Source organism: Prinia subflava, chromosome 7 (genome assembly GCF_021018805.1).
Source record: "Prinia subflava isolate CZ2003 ecotype Zambia chromosome 7, Cam_Psub_1.2, whole genome shotgun sequence".
NCBI classification, from domain to species: Eukaryota; Metazoa; Chordata; class Aves; order Passeriformes; family Cisticolidae; genus Prinia; species Prinia subflava.
The window spans coordinates 10,496,710-10,510,319 of NC_086253.1; the positions used below are offsets into that span (position 1 = coordinate 10,496,710).

The 13,610-nt window shown below is 37.5% G+C and overlaps 1 protein-coding gene across 6 annotated transcripts in view; it reads left to right on the forward strand.

Annotated features, from left to right (window-relative positions):
• Positions 1-5,942, forward strand: part of ABLIM2 (actin binding LIM protein family member 2) — a 130,410-nt gene extending 124,468 nt beyond the window's left edge. For 3 of the 6 annotated variants that reach the window (XM_063401565.1, XM_063401566.1, XM_063401567.1), the window contains one exon: positions 4,039-5,941. In XM_063401565.1, the coding sequence (XP_063257635.1) occupies positions 4,039-4,152 (114 nt within the window). In that variant the 3' untranslated portion in view covers positions 4,153-5,941. Of the gene's footprint in view, positions 1-4,038 lie in introns of all 6 variants that reach the window. The other 3 variants (XM_063401563.1, XM_063401564.1, XM_063401568.1) reach the window with 2 other exon arrangements.
• Positions 5,943-13,610: the final 7,668 nt, after the last annotated feature.

Below are 13,610 nucleotides of genomic sequence, written 5' to 3' on the forward strand. Positions count from 1 at the left end.
ACCTGCCTGCCCTTGGGAAGCAGGGGCTCAGAGAATTAATTCTGTGTTTTGCTTTGCTTGTGTGTGTGTGGCCTTTTCTTTCCCTATTAAACTGTCTTTATCTCATCACATGAGTTTTCCAGCTTTCACCCTTCAAATTCTTTCCCTGATCCCACAAGTGGGGGAGTGAGTGAATGAGTGTGTGGGTTGCCAGCTGGGGTGAAACTATGACACTAGGTATTAGTTTTGAGCATCTCTGAATTTCATTAAAAACTAAATTATTCTTGGGGAAAAAATCCCATTGAATTAAATAAAGATTATAACTATTTAAAATTATTAGTGGCTTTTTAGCACACCACAGAAAAGGAGACAAGCCTCATTAATTTATATTGAAAAGCAGCACTTCTTTCTGAGATAACACTGTGGAGCAAGTATTTGAATGTGCAGTTAATTGCTGTTGTTCTGAGAGAGTAAAAAATGAGGTCATGTCTGTACTGCTCATTTTCATGTTCATGTCTCATAGAGGATGAGGATTTTCTGTTCTAGTGGTTGCAATGCAGTGGAGAGGTTTAGCTCAGCCCTTGCTTAGTTCTGTATATCCTAATAAGAGCCTCAGTTTAATACAATTTTATCAAAACTGCATGATGCCATAGTCCTTTCTGTTGTAGGAATATCACACTTAACTGTGTAACAGGTGCTGATATTCTGATGCTGTGAGGTCCAGCATAGCAGTCACTGTAGTGAAGAATCATCTTTAAACTGCTTATCTTTTAGCAAGTTTTTCAGATAGCATCATGTTAACATCATTATGCAGCTTCCAAAATGACCTCACTTAGATAGAGGGAGTTCAGAGTGTGGACACAACAGGACCTTGGGAGGTCCTCTCTGCTCTCCTCAGTGTCTGCAGCGTGCCCAGCCTTGCTGTTGATGCAGAGCAGAGAGAGACTGAGTTAAGCTGCCTGAATATGGCCAAACTGTCACAAAGGGAATTAGGAATCACTAGCTAGCACACTGTAAAACACCCAGACTTCCTATGTAAACAAGGCCAACTCTAGTAAAAAAAAGGAATGAAGGTTGCTTTTACTAGTAAATTTGGCCATTCCTTCCTTAAAAGGCCCAGTGATGCATTATTTACATAGCTGGATATTTTAAGCTGATCCATTACTGAAAAAGAAGAAGGAAATCATGTTCTTGGCCTTGTAAAGCATAGCTTCACACATATTCTCTCATACCTCAAGATTAATATCTTTCATATTCCCTGCTCATAGTTTTCAATTTCCCTTCTTTTGTTTGACTAATGAGAGAAGGTAACGCTTCAGTTAAGACAAATTAATATTCCAGTAGCTGAGAAGGAAAATTAATCAGTCCAGGAAATCTTACTGGTGTATTTTTTCTGCCTTTAGGTTTGGGAAAAGCTCTAGGTTTTAAGCTTTAAAGAAAGCTGTTAGGAAAGTCCCAACAGTAGTGTGGACAAAATTTAGCACCACATATACACAGGAAAGTATAAAAAATGACCATAAACTTCTCACACTGGTATATTCCCCTGGTGTTTCGACCCTTCAAATACTTGTAGATATTACCATATTTTGCCTTAGTCATCATTTGGCTGAGCTTAGACATGCTTAGGCCTTTTAGTCTTTCCTCATAAATCAAACTGCCGCCCATGATTACTTCTGTTATTTTTATCTGAAGCCTTGCCGGTTCCATGACATCTTTCTGGGACCGAGGTTTTATTCCAAATTTGAAGACAGAACTTAAGTCATTGCTGCTTCTAGGGTCAGTCCCAAATCTAGAGCCCATGGTGCTTAAGAAGGGTATGATGAAATCTTCTAAGATGCAGGGACAGCAGCAGGAAATATGTTACACTGGGGACAAACTGGCATTCTCAGAGAGAGTTCAGGCAAAAGGGAAAATGTTCCCTTCTACCAGAACTATTTTTGCATGTGGATAAAGCATTGATGGAGTAAGAAACTGCTAATATGGAAGTCAGTTTGTTAGTCCTTGAGATGAGGGAATATGTGGAAGGAAATGAAAAGCAAAGAAAGTCTCTAATTGAATGGATGTGGAAATAAGTGAGCTTATACTTTCCCCATCTCAGTCACTTTGTCCCTGGGCTGGAAACTGTCACCTGCTTTTAGACCAGGCAGCACCAAATGAGACCTTCTGTGAGGAGGAAAAAATGGTGCTGTCATAAAACAAAACTTAGGTGTAAGAAATAGAAAATGAATGTATACAAAGAATGAAGGCGGTGTCATCTGGGCACAGGCAGAGCAGCACAGTGCACAGCGAATTCATTCTGGCTTGGATAGCTGCGTGTGGATCGAAAGCTCACCAAGCCTGAGGGCAAAGCAAAGGGATAAATGGCAAAGTGCAACCCTGGAGAGGGAAGGGGAAATTGCACAGCTTGTCCTGAGATGGGTGGCACGGTTCATTAGCAGGGGAAGATGTAGCAAATGTTTGGCACCCCGGAGGAAAGGGGTGATTTAGGGCTCCTTGAGTTTTCCTCCATTGACCTTCAGTGCTGGAACAGATCTGATGAGACTGCAGCAAGCTTCTCATAATACATGGTGGAAACTACCTCAGGAAAAGAAAAATGGTGAAAATATACTCTTTTAAAGTCATATGTAATTTTCTATGGTTTTGGAAGGTTGGCAAGCTAACTTTACCTGCAAGGGGATATAGACTTGCTCATTTTCTCTTTGAGCAGGAACTACAGTTTGCCACTGCTTTCTCCTGAGTAAGGAGATGTCTCAAGTCTTATACACAATCTAGAAAGTAAAATAAAATATTAAACACTTTGGTCATCCAGACTTTATTTTCAATCCTACAGCCTACAGACATGCTCCTTGCTGTAAGAAGTTGCTAAAGTTAAACTTACTTGCATTTGTCCACTGGATTACCAGGAAAATATTCTTAAAAACCACTGCAGAGAGAAGTTACTTTTTCTTTCTGAGCCCAATAGAATTAAATTGTGTCAGTGAGAGATTGTTTCTAAAATACATTGTCAAATGTTGCTCATTTTCATGCAAAAAATTATCTCCTTTGCTAAATATGCATGGTGTGTTTGTTCCATGTTATGAGCAGCACTTATGGGCTGCTGTCATATGTCAGATGAAAAATGAAGGCTCAGTTCCAAGATCTTAGTCACTGTTGTTCTGAATACGTGGAATCTCAAGGGAAAAAAAACCAAGGCTGTCCTTTCTTAAGAAATGAGAACCTGTGATAACCATTCAAAGTAATTGTACATAATGACTCTTTACAAAGAGTTTCTTTCGTTTTCTTGAGTAAATTACATTATAAGGATGAAGTCTTTGTTAATAAATGGAAAGGGAAATTTGATTTCTAAATTCATTCCCATATTTACCTTTTCTACTTTTCTGTGTGGATGCTAATAATTGCTAGGGAATTGTTATCCTACTTCCTTCCAATTCTTTATGTTGGATTTCTTCCCTTTTTCTCAGTATTTTTTTTTTAATATTAAAGCATGAAAACAAACATCAAATAGAAGCCTATTTCTCAACATTTAAAAACCCCCTACTTTATCCAGCCTGAACTTCTGAGTAGAGTCTCTCCCCATGGATAAGCACATTTTGGATTTCAGAATTTAGCAGTATGCTCTCTCCTTTGTTACAAGGTTGCTATTAGTGGACCAGTGTGGTGTCCACTGCTCTCATTAAAGATCAAGCCAAAACAAATCCAACTCTAAAATTACATTGTTATCAATCTCTTTAAAGTCCTGGAATAACTTGAATTTGTCTCAGTGTGCTCTGTTATTAGGCACCCTGGATAAACATTCTTTTTTCCAAAAAACATAGCTTCTGCTCAGTTAGAACTATATTGAAAAGATTACTTTTTTCAAAAGTCACTACTGCCATCAATAATTTCATTTCCCAGCTACTCTGAGCTCATTTGGGTTTGATGCTGTCTTTTCCAGAAACAATTTTGGAATTTAAATGCAAACCCTAATGCTTTATTTTGTGGTGTGTTTTAAAACTTAGGGCAGAAATATTCCTGTGCACAGACAAGCTTAATGATATCATTTGTATTTTCATTTTCAAGAGGCATTTGTCCCCTGAAGAGTTCCAGGAAGTCTTCAAAATGAGTATTGAGGAATTTGATCGTCTGGCACTTTGGAAGCGGAATGACCTGAAGAAAAAGGCCCTGCTTTTCTAAACCCTCCCGGATAAAATATGTGCTTAATCAAAACAAAAATAGTCTTGCCAGAACTATCACATGCACTTGCTGTTGAACCATTGTCCAGCTTCATTGTGTTAGTATGTGTCGGGGAAACATGACAGATTAGATGGTAATGTGTTGGGATACAGAGAATTTGCTAATCTTGCATTTCCAGCTGGTTTTGTCAGTAACTCCTGATCCTACCCAGTTTACAATGTGCAAAAAAAAAATCTAGCTTTAAATTTATTGTTGCTTGCATTTGTTGCTTGATGCAGATGGAAATTCTGAAAGGAAGGAAGGAAAGTGTAGCTGTATGCAGGAAATGCATGCAACATTTTGTTCCATTCAGTTTTGTAATACAATTTTTACAGATTCAATTAAGAAATTACTATAGAAATTTTCCAGCGGGGGATCAGATGCTATTAAAAATATGGTAAAAGCCAAAGAAACGCATATCTGCAAGCAATTATTGCAATTGTTTATCCGTGGTACTTTTTAAGAATGAAAGCAGAAATATGGAAGCACCTTAATTCTACTTCTTATATTTAAACACAGCGTACTCTTTAAAAAGATCATATTTGTCTAGAAGGTAACTAGCTATCTTTAATTACAACACCAGAGATTTTATTTTATTAAGAATATATTGTGACATAAAAGGGTTATAGTTACTAAAATGTATACAGACCTACTAAGATTTAGTCCCATTCATCAGGAAAACTGAAGCCTTATACAAAACTGGTTTAAGAGTGTATTGTGCCAGTTGACTCTGTTTTCCTACTAGTTTGGGGTGTTTGAAGAATGGTTTTTTTACATTTCATGCTGATAAAAGACCATGTAATCTTAATTACTATATAGATAGATATATCTATCTATACAAGAATTATTTTCATTAATATATGTCCTAAGTGAAGGCATTCTTACTTTTTCAACTCTCCAGCTTTACACAGTAAGCCATGAGAACTGTGATGGCATTTGGTAGATGTGGAAGTGGAACAGTTCAGCATAAAATGTAACAAAAAAGCTTGGTGTGCTCTATCAGTAATACAGACAATTAGAATCAAATACATAAAACCCTCATGCATTACTATTTGCATGTTTCTGTACAAATCAATTTGAAAAAAGAACAAACTATGTGATACTGGTGCAGTACCTTGAAACTATCTTAAATAACAAGCAAAGCTAACAGAATCTAAGCATTTGATATAAGTGTTAGACCTTAATTTCTCTTCCAGCTGAAAGACTGTATTAAATTTAATAGTTTCATTTGGTCAGAGGTATGGTTGCTGACAAAGAATGTTTTAAAGTGAGTTGCTAGTTTTGTGTGATACTAAATGAGCATTACAAAAAGTACATTTTTCAGCCATGTGTCAGTATTCTGCATTTTTACTGCCTTGGATGTTTGTACTCACCTCCTACTTCACTCTGTCTTTTTGCATTTCCTTAAGGTAACTGGTTAATATATGCACTACAACACACTATTTCAACTGACCCAGCAGTGGAAAAATCATAGCATTCAACATGCCTTCTTCCAACTAACATTCAAAGTCCATGCTGTTGGAAATAAATATTTTCTCATGACATAAATGTTTTGTCTGATGATACAAATGTTTAAAAAAAATCATTAAAACAAAGACATAACTGAATGACTTTGCTAATGTGTGTATAATTTTTTAGATCACATTGCTGCTCTGCATAGGGTTTTCCTGTGATATTAATGTAATTAATATCTAATTTGCATTAAATTTGCTCACTGAGGAGAGCATTGAGTGTCTGAATGTCAAGTTACTGTAAAGCTGGTCTTGATTTAAGCAATGCATAAAGCAACTGCTACATCTCACCCAACAAAAGTTGCTTCCCTGGTGGTGTACAGAACCATCAGGCTGTGTACAGAACCATTAGCCAGTTTCAAATGACAGCTCCTCATCACAGGTACACCACATCCATAATGCTCCTCAACCTCAGGACAGCTTGCTGCATTATTCTGTGAAAACTGGCAGCCCACTGAAATGGGCCAGTCCTAAATGTGACCAGCAGGGCCCATTGCAACAGCGAAAAACTAAATCCAGGAGAACAATTGGTTGGAGAACTATTATGAGGAAGTTTGACCTTGGCAATGACCACTCTTCTCATCCGCACATTCCTGGGACATCATATTGATTACAGGCATCTTCTGAGTGATGAAGAAAATCATAGGTTGATCAAAGAAATCCACGTATGCGTGCAGATCAGGTTCAGTATGGATTTTCATAAATAATTTGAAAATTTCTTAACCACAGCAGCTTTTGTACTGGTGTAGGATTCAACGTGTGCTGTAAGGAAAAGTGCATCACTGAGCTCCACAGGCTGTCACAGCTCTGTGCTGCTCTAGTGTTTTATGCACCAGCAGATGTGTGGCTGATGACAGGTGAGGATGGTGAGCTCGTGTGAGCTGTTTGACCCATTTACACTGTTTTGAGACAGTTCAACTGGTATAATGTCAAGCCTTAAAAGTGGCTCTTAAAGGGCTTTGTCCTTTCTGTCCTATCTGAGTTAAATCAGGTATAACTCTTGTTTTATATACCCCCATCTAGATTTTTTAGCTCAAGAGCATCAGTTCTTATCACAATGCCCAACTCTATTAGGAATTGTATCCCTTCCTCTTTGTATATATGCTGACGATCTCCTTTGTCATTCTGTGCTTCCTTTTATGGTCAGGGAAGGGAAAAATGCTCTTCATTCACATCCTAATGTTCAAAATGTGAGATAAATTGCCCCTATCATATTCCCGTCCACTGAATGTAAAGAAAGGCAATCCCTCTGCAGAAGTACACATTGGAGACTGTCTGATCTTGGATGAAATTAATTCTGTGTCTACAGTCTGTTGGGGAAAATAATCCAGTTTTTACCAAGTCTGTGGAATACCAATCTGAACTACCACTGGTAGTTCCTAGACCATGTTACCAAATCACTTTCAAGCAATCAGGAAAGTACTTTGAGTTGCACAGATCTCACAAAACTCCCTAACACAGTAATTTTTTGTGTTCATTACACTAGTCACTAAACAGGCATGCATTCAGTGCCAAACACGCAAAAATGTTTTAGAAGACAGTCAGTTTATCAACTTACATTCCTACCACCAGCCAAAACCAAAAAGGAATTTTGGCTTCCATACACAAAACCTTTGCTGACTTTAGATGAACAAGTACTCTTGTGTGTCCTTACTCCATTTCCATGGAAGTTTGAAATGCTCTGTAGATGTCCGCTCTGTGCAAAGGTGGCACAGCTCGGTAAGCTGTTCATTTTTTATATATATGCCAGCATTTCACTCTATATTTAAAGCATCTGCTGTCATATGGTGCAGTGACCTATTCAGTTATGCTCTCTAGCCTAACTAAATTCATATTTACAGTATGATATTGTGTGCTGGATTTGGCATCAGCCAAATATACCAGTGTAAAACGGCCATAAAGGGAGTAGCATTGTAATTTACTTCACTGCTAAGTTGTCTGTACCTCACCTAAACTCCATAAACCAGACCATGGTATACCAGAGAATACAAGATTTCTGTTTCTAAAATCTATCGTGTTTTTCCCATATAAAAAATGCAAATTGGAATTTCAGTCATGTAGTTTTCTTTCAGGAACTTTGAGTGTCTAATTAAATGTGGATAGACTGACATATGCCTAGTAAATATTCAGGTTTATTTTAATAGGGTTCCATATGCTAATCTTATACAGCATTATGAAATGGAAAAGGCATTCAGAGTAATGAGATAAGACTTTGCCAGAATGTTCCATCTGATAGTGTGGTCTGGTGTTGGCAGTAAAAAACTGAGTCTCGACAAATCGTAGGCTGTTTTTCAGATAATGCTCTTTAGAGTTATTAAGTTACTGTTCTATAGTCTTATTTTCAAGGACATGCTGCCTTTCAGCATTTTTGTAAGTATGGATGTGGCTATGCAGCTCAAAAGGATCCATATAGCTCTTGGAGAAACTTATTTTGATATGTATACAAGAAGCAGGGGAATTCTGTCAGAGGTTTCATTTTCATTCTTGGATCTGGGCTGAATGTCTCAGCTGCTCATGTCAACCCTATGTATGACCTAATTCTCACCTCATGTATTTTAAAGAAGACATGTCTCAAACTCAGCAATGAAAGAGCCAGCATTTCATCATCACAGTCTTTGAGACAAAGGAATATGGGGGGGTTTGTGGTTGATGAAGGAATATCTGACCAACAATTCCAGATAGGAAACCAGGCATGCCAGGTTACCATTATAGCTGTCTGAGAAGCCTGGACATTTTTGTCTGACCTTTTGCTATTTCTTTTCCTCATGGTTCAGGGGAGAACTCTGAAACCTGTAATTGCAGAAACAAGAAAATACATAGTTGTGAGACAGTACCTGGAATCTAATAATCCTCCAAGACAAGGCTAATTTTACATGAGCAAAAAAGATACATTTCAGACCAAGAGAGATGGCTGTTCTTATATTCTGCATTTTGATTTTGAGGAGCCATGTATTTGACATTTCCCAGGTCTGACCAAGACAGACCAATTATTTGACTAACCTTTTCACATATCTGCAGGAAAATGCTGTTCTGTTATTTGCAGATGAGCTAGACGAGATCCCAGGCACTTCTGTCTGGCACTCAACTCTGGTGCATGAGCTTCAGAGTGTCCTTATATCCATATTCTCCTGCCCCTTTGATTTGTGTGTGAGGAAAAGGACAGGGTCATTTTATAAGCTTCCTTTGACCAATGTGATTTCTTGATGGGTCACGGTTGTGTCTGTCATTTTTCATATATCTTGAGTATCCGAAAAGAAACCAAAAACAACCAACAAGATGACTGTTATTAATATCACAATGACAGATGCAACTCTTTTGTACATGTAAATTTATACTGGAGGCTTGCATCCCTCCTTAATATATCCAAGCTGCCTCTGAGATATGGCTAAATTCTTAAAGGCTCATGGAAGGTGCTGGCTCAGGCTTTTTGAGTCTTTGTAGTCTGTGAAAAGCCATGTTAGAAAGGGTAGTACCCAGTAAAAGTTCATGGCCATGAAAAGCAAGATCTCAGTAATTCAACTCCCAGGTAATGAAGAGCCCACAGCAGACTGCACTTTGTGGTGTAATTGCAGCAGGTTGTAACTCCCTCCTCACAGCCACACCTCTGTGAGCTACAGCTCAGAGAAGTTAGTTCTAAATGCTGCTACTTCTCATGGTTTAGGACCTTTTCTTCCCTCCCCTCGGTGTTTGGTGTCGGTGCACACAGGCACACAGGTGTAAGCAGGTAGGTTCTGTGTGTTTGCAGTGCTTGGGCAGCGTCTGCAGCAGCTGGGAGCAGCCAGTCCTTCCCTGCCGGTCCGGGCAGGCGGCAGCTCCGGAGCCATCAGGAGGAGAGGAAAACCTGACAAAAGCAATGTGTCCCACACAGGTAAATGTATCATCATTTGGGCTATTATGTATTATGTATTTGCTTTTTGTTACAAGTCTGGATACAGTTGATTTCTGGTTTTGAACCTGGTTACATTTGTATCATGGATGATTTGCTCTCCACCTGTTTTGTCCATTTGCTGTGATACATTATTTTATTATATCCTCTACCTCCTCTCTCCACTAAAATTTGCAAAGTTTTTTATTTCTTTCAAGAATAAAAACTTTCTTTGCCCGTGATTTTGCAAATTTGTCTTAGCCCATTGCACCCTGTGTTCAGGTCTGACTCAATAAAGGTTTCCTATTTGCCATGTTATGTCAAGCACTATAACTGTATAACTTTTTCTTTTCTTTTCTTTTCTTTCTTTTTTTTTTTTTTTTTTTTTTTTTTTTTTTTTTTTTTTTGGTGGAGGGGGTGGAGGGGAGAAGAAAACCAAGAATGTTTTTGAGTTTTTTTATTACAAATCTACATTATGCTGATGCCTTGGTTGACCTAACCTCACTCTTGCAAATTGCTGGGGTTTTTTTTTCCATCCAAGTGGACACAACTCTGAACTCTGACATGAGTCATTATTATTTCTCACACTACTACTATAAATTTTTTCTATTAACTAATAATTAAGAAGGCACCATGATTGATAGCAAATTAAACAGCTGAGGTTGTTAATGGTCTGTCTGAACTTCCTTTCAGTTCTCTGACCTGGAATAATTCACTTGAGGAACAGGGTTAAAACTCTTCATGTCATTGACAATTTTGCTAGTCAGCCTTAAAAAAAAAAAATCTCTCAAGTTATGGATGTGGAGCATAAACACTTTGAGCTCCCAATTTTTTCCCAGCTTTATATCAGACATTTTTCATCTGACAATTAGTTTTTGACATATAGAAGTGCCAGGAGGACTGTATGAGTTGCTGTATAAGGATCAAATTCTTTAAGTTCTTTTGTTTGTTTGTTTGTTTTTGGGGTTTTTTGGGTTTTTTTTTGTCTTAATCCCTTTTTAAAGTATAATAATTGATTATAGTGCAATAAATATAATAATCAAAGAGTACTGAAATAATTTAATCCATTGTAAATGGCACAAGGGACAATAGAAATACAGAATAGAAGCTAAAATTTATCTTTCCATAGGATTCCATTTTTGGCCCAGTTGCTTGAATTCAAAGAAAGCAGGGGCAAGGAGGCAAGACTTAGAGGAAATCTTCCCCTGTTGTATTCAACTTTAATATAAAATTTAAATTTATAAGTAAAATTACAAGAATAGGATTTTTTTTTCAAGTTAGTGATACCCAAAGGCAGAGCTACTTTTCAGTGATTATGAGGGTTTAATATGCATTTAATAAAAGGATGTTAGCATGGCATTTTTAAAATGTCAGTAACTAAATGCTAATCCCACTGAAATCACTGGCATTCCTGCCTGCACTGGAGCGCAAAGGTCAGGTTATACAGAATTTCTTCCAAAACTGAAATCAGACGGAAGGATTGTTTGCCTATGTTTAGTTCAAACAGAAGAATATAAGTTGAAAGTCACTATTTTTACTCGCACATTAGGATTCTGTAAAATGTATATTATCCTTTTTTATATATTCCCTCCTTTGCCCTGATTCAAAATCAAGAACCTGATTTAAGGTATTTACGTCTCTGTGAATTTGCCTGCAGATGGTTGTGTTACACAGACAACCTCTCTGTGTGGAGATAGCAGAGGCCTGTGCATTATGGAAAAGCAGTATAATCTCTCCTCTTGAAGTTTCTATAATGCACACTTTTTCAAATTTGCCTTTTGCCCAAAGGTGAATGGCATTTCTGCTGTATAAGTCCTTTTGGGACAAATACGTACTCAGCACTGTAAGATTCCTGAAACAATTTTTTCAAGTGTATCTGAAATATAATTACTTTTCCCCCCAGCGGACCTGGAAATTCTGTTGGCCCCAAGAAGAAATAATTCATGATATTCTTTAAAAAAGATCAAAAAGATGCTGAGTATTAGGTTCTTAATTACAATAGATTCTGCTGTAACAGGATCACAATATATGATAAGAAAGGGGAAAAGACCCTGTCTTTATCAAGACCTTTTTTTTTATTTGTAAAATACATTTATTCCTAGTCTGTAAATGCCTTGAATGTCTGAGACAACTGCAGAAACAGTGATGTTTTCCTTACTGAGAAATTATGATTTCAAAGTAACAGAAGATTTCTGTTCTAAAAAGCCATACCTTGCCCCCTGCTTTTGATATCCTGCCATCAATATATCAATGTTTTACTGCAGAGAGTGGCGATTGCTGTAATGTCACTCCATCTCCTGACAGCCCCGATTGCACAGCGTTTTTGCCTGCTTTTCACCCTTCCTTGAGGTGAGGCTCACCAGGAGGCAGCTGCAGCAGGGTTTGCTCCAGGGAGCCTCACCTCCCCTTCCTGACACACCAGTGCCACAGGGCAGTGTGGGCTCTCACATGAGGTCAACATTTTGCCAATTCTAGGCTGGTTTTTGTCTGCTCAACCCCCCTTTCAAAGAAAAGAAAAAAAAAAAAACAATTCAAATATGCAAATTATTTCATAGTCTTTCTGATACCAATATCAAGAACATACGGGCTTTTCCTTACAGCTATGATTTCACTTTAAGATACTGAAAAAAAAAAAAGGAACATAATCTTGTACAGGCACCTTGAAATGTCTTATTGAAAAGTACTGAGCAGACTTTCAGGGAATACCAGTCATCACTTACAGCATCCAATAGGTTCTCTTGTTTTCTCAGTAGGATGTTGCTGCGTTTTTGGGGCCTCTTAAACTAGTGATTTGTCAGGTTATGGACTCAGTCCAAGGCATATTTGAAGTGGAATTGAGTGCATCTTTAAAAGCTGACCCATACTCCTAAATGCCTAAAGTACTGTTTTCCTGCCTTTTTATACTTAAGTGAGCCAAATCCAAATTGCTTGGAGTACCTTACAAGATATAAATCACAACAAATGGTTGGAGATTTTTTTCTCATGCCTGTGTTTCTCAGATTTCATCCAATGTTGATTTTCCGAGGGAAAAAAGAAATCTTAAAATATGCATAAATAACTCTTTTAAGCATATCCTTAAGATAATAAATATGGTCTGTCATTGTCATGACTTTTCTGCTTCAACACACTTTTTTGTTTCTGTTTCAACATCTGATGGTTAAAGTCCCAGTCTTGTAAGCAACTCTATTTGCTTTCTACTACTCTCTTTAGATACCTTAGTGCTGGGACTACTTGATTATTTTATTTTTCTTTGCTCTGATTATTTTCTTTTCTTTTGTGATAACCAGTGCTAAGAAGATTGCAGGAAGATAAGGGATCCCCATGACTAAGCTTCAACAAGTCCTGCCTAAAGCTTATGAAGATTATTTCTACAGTAATGAAGTTACCCTTGATAGAGTGGAACTGTATAGTGAATTATTGAGAATAAAGAGAGTTTGGAACACTGCATGAATATTTGGTCTTAAAGCTAAAAAGTGCTTTTTCAAGCTGTAGGATATGCATTTCAAATAGAGACATTTACACAGATTTGCTTTCTGTTACTTTGTGTTAAAAGTTTAAGAAGTTTATTGGGTGCAAAATATGACGTACAGTTACTGTGGGCCACAGATTTCCTATTAATGATGTGGCTTCAGTTTCCATGCAAGCAATTCCTTAGGAATCACTTGATTTATTTTGATGATATTGTGTTCTAGCTGAATTATATGCTGCTCTTTTTAATTCTATAATATAGATTTTGTATTTAAATAGTGTCATTAAAGATTCATGGGCAAGAAATCCAATGAATCATGAAGCTGTATTTTGCAGCTGATGTAGCTTATGGAATACATATGTACAAACTAAAAAGTAGGGGATTAATGCCATTTTGAAGTGTAGCATTGTGAAAACTAAGAATTCAAATAAGAAAAAAGTCCTTTTGAGCCCTTCAGCCTGAGAGAGAGTTTGCCCATGAGGAGCAGCTTGTGCTGTCTGATGATTGTCTTCATGATAGATGGCCCATTATTTAGTCCCCGTGGAGTTACCACCACAAGACATGAACTCCACCA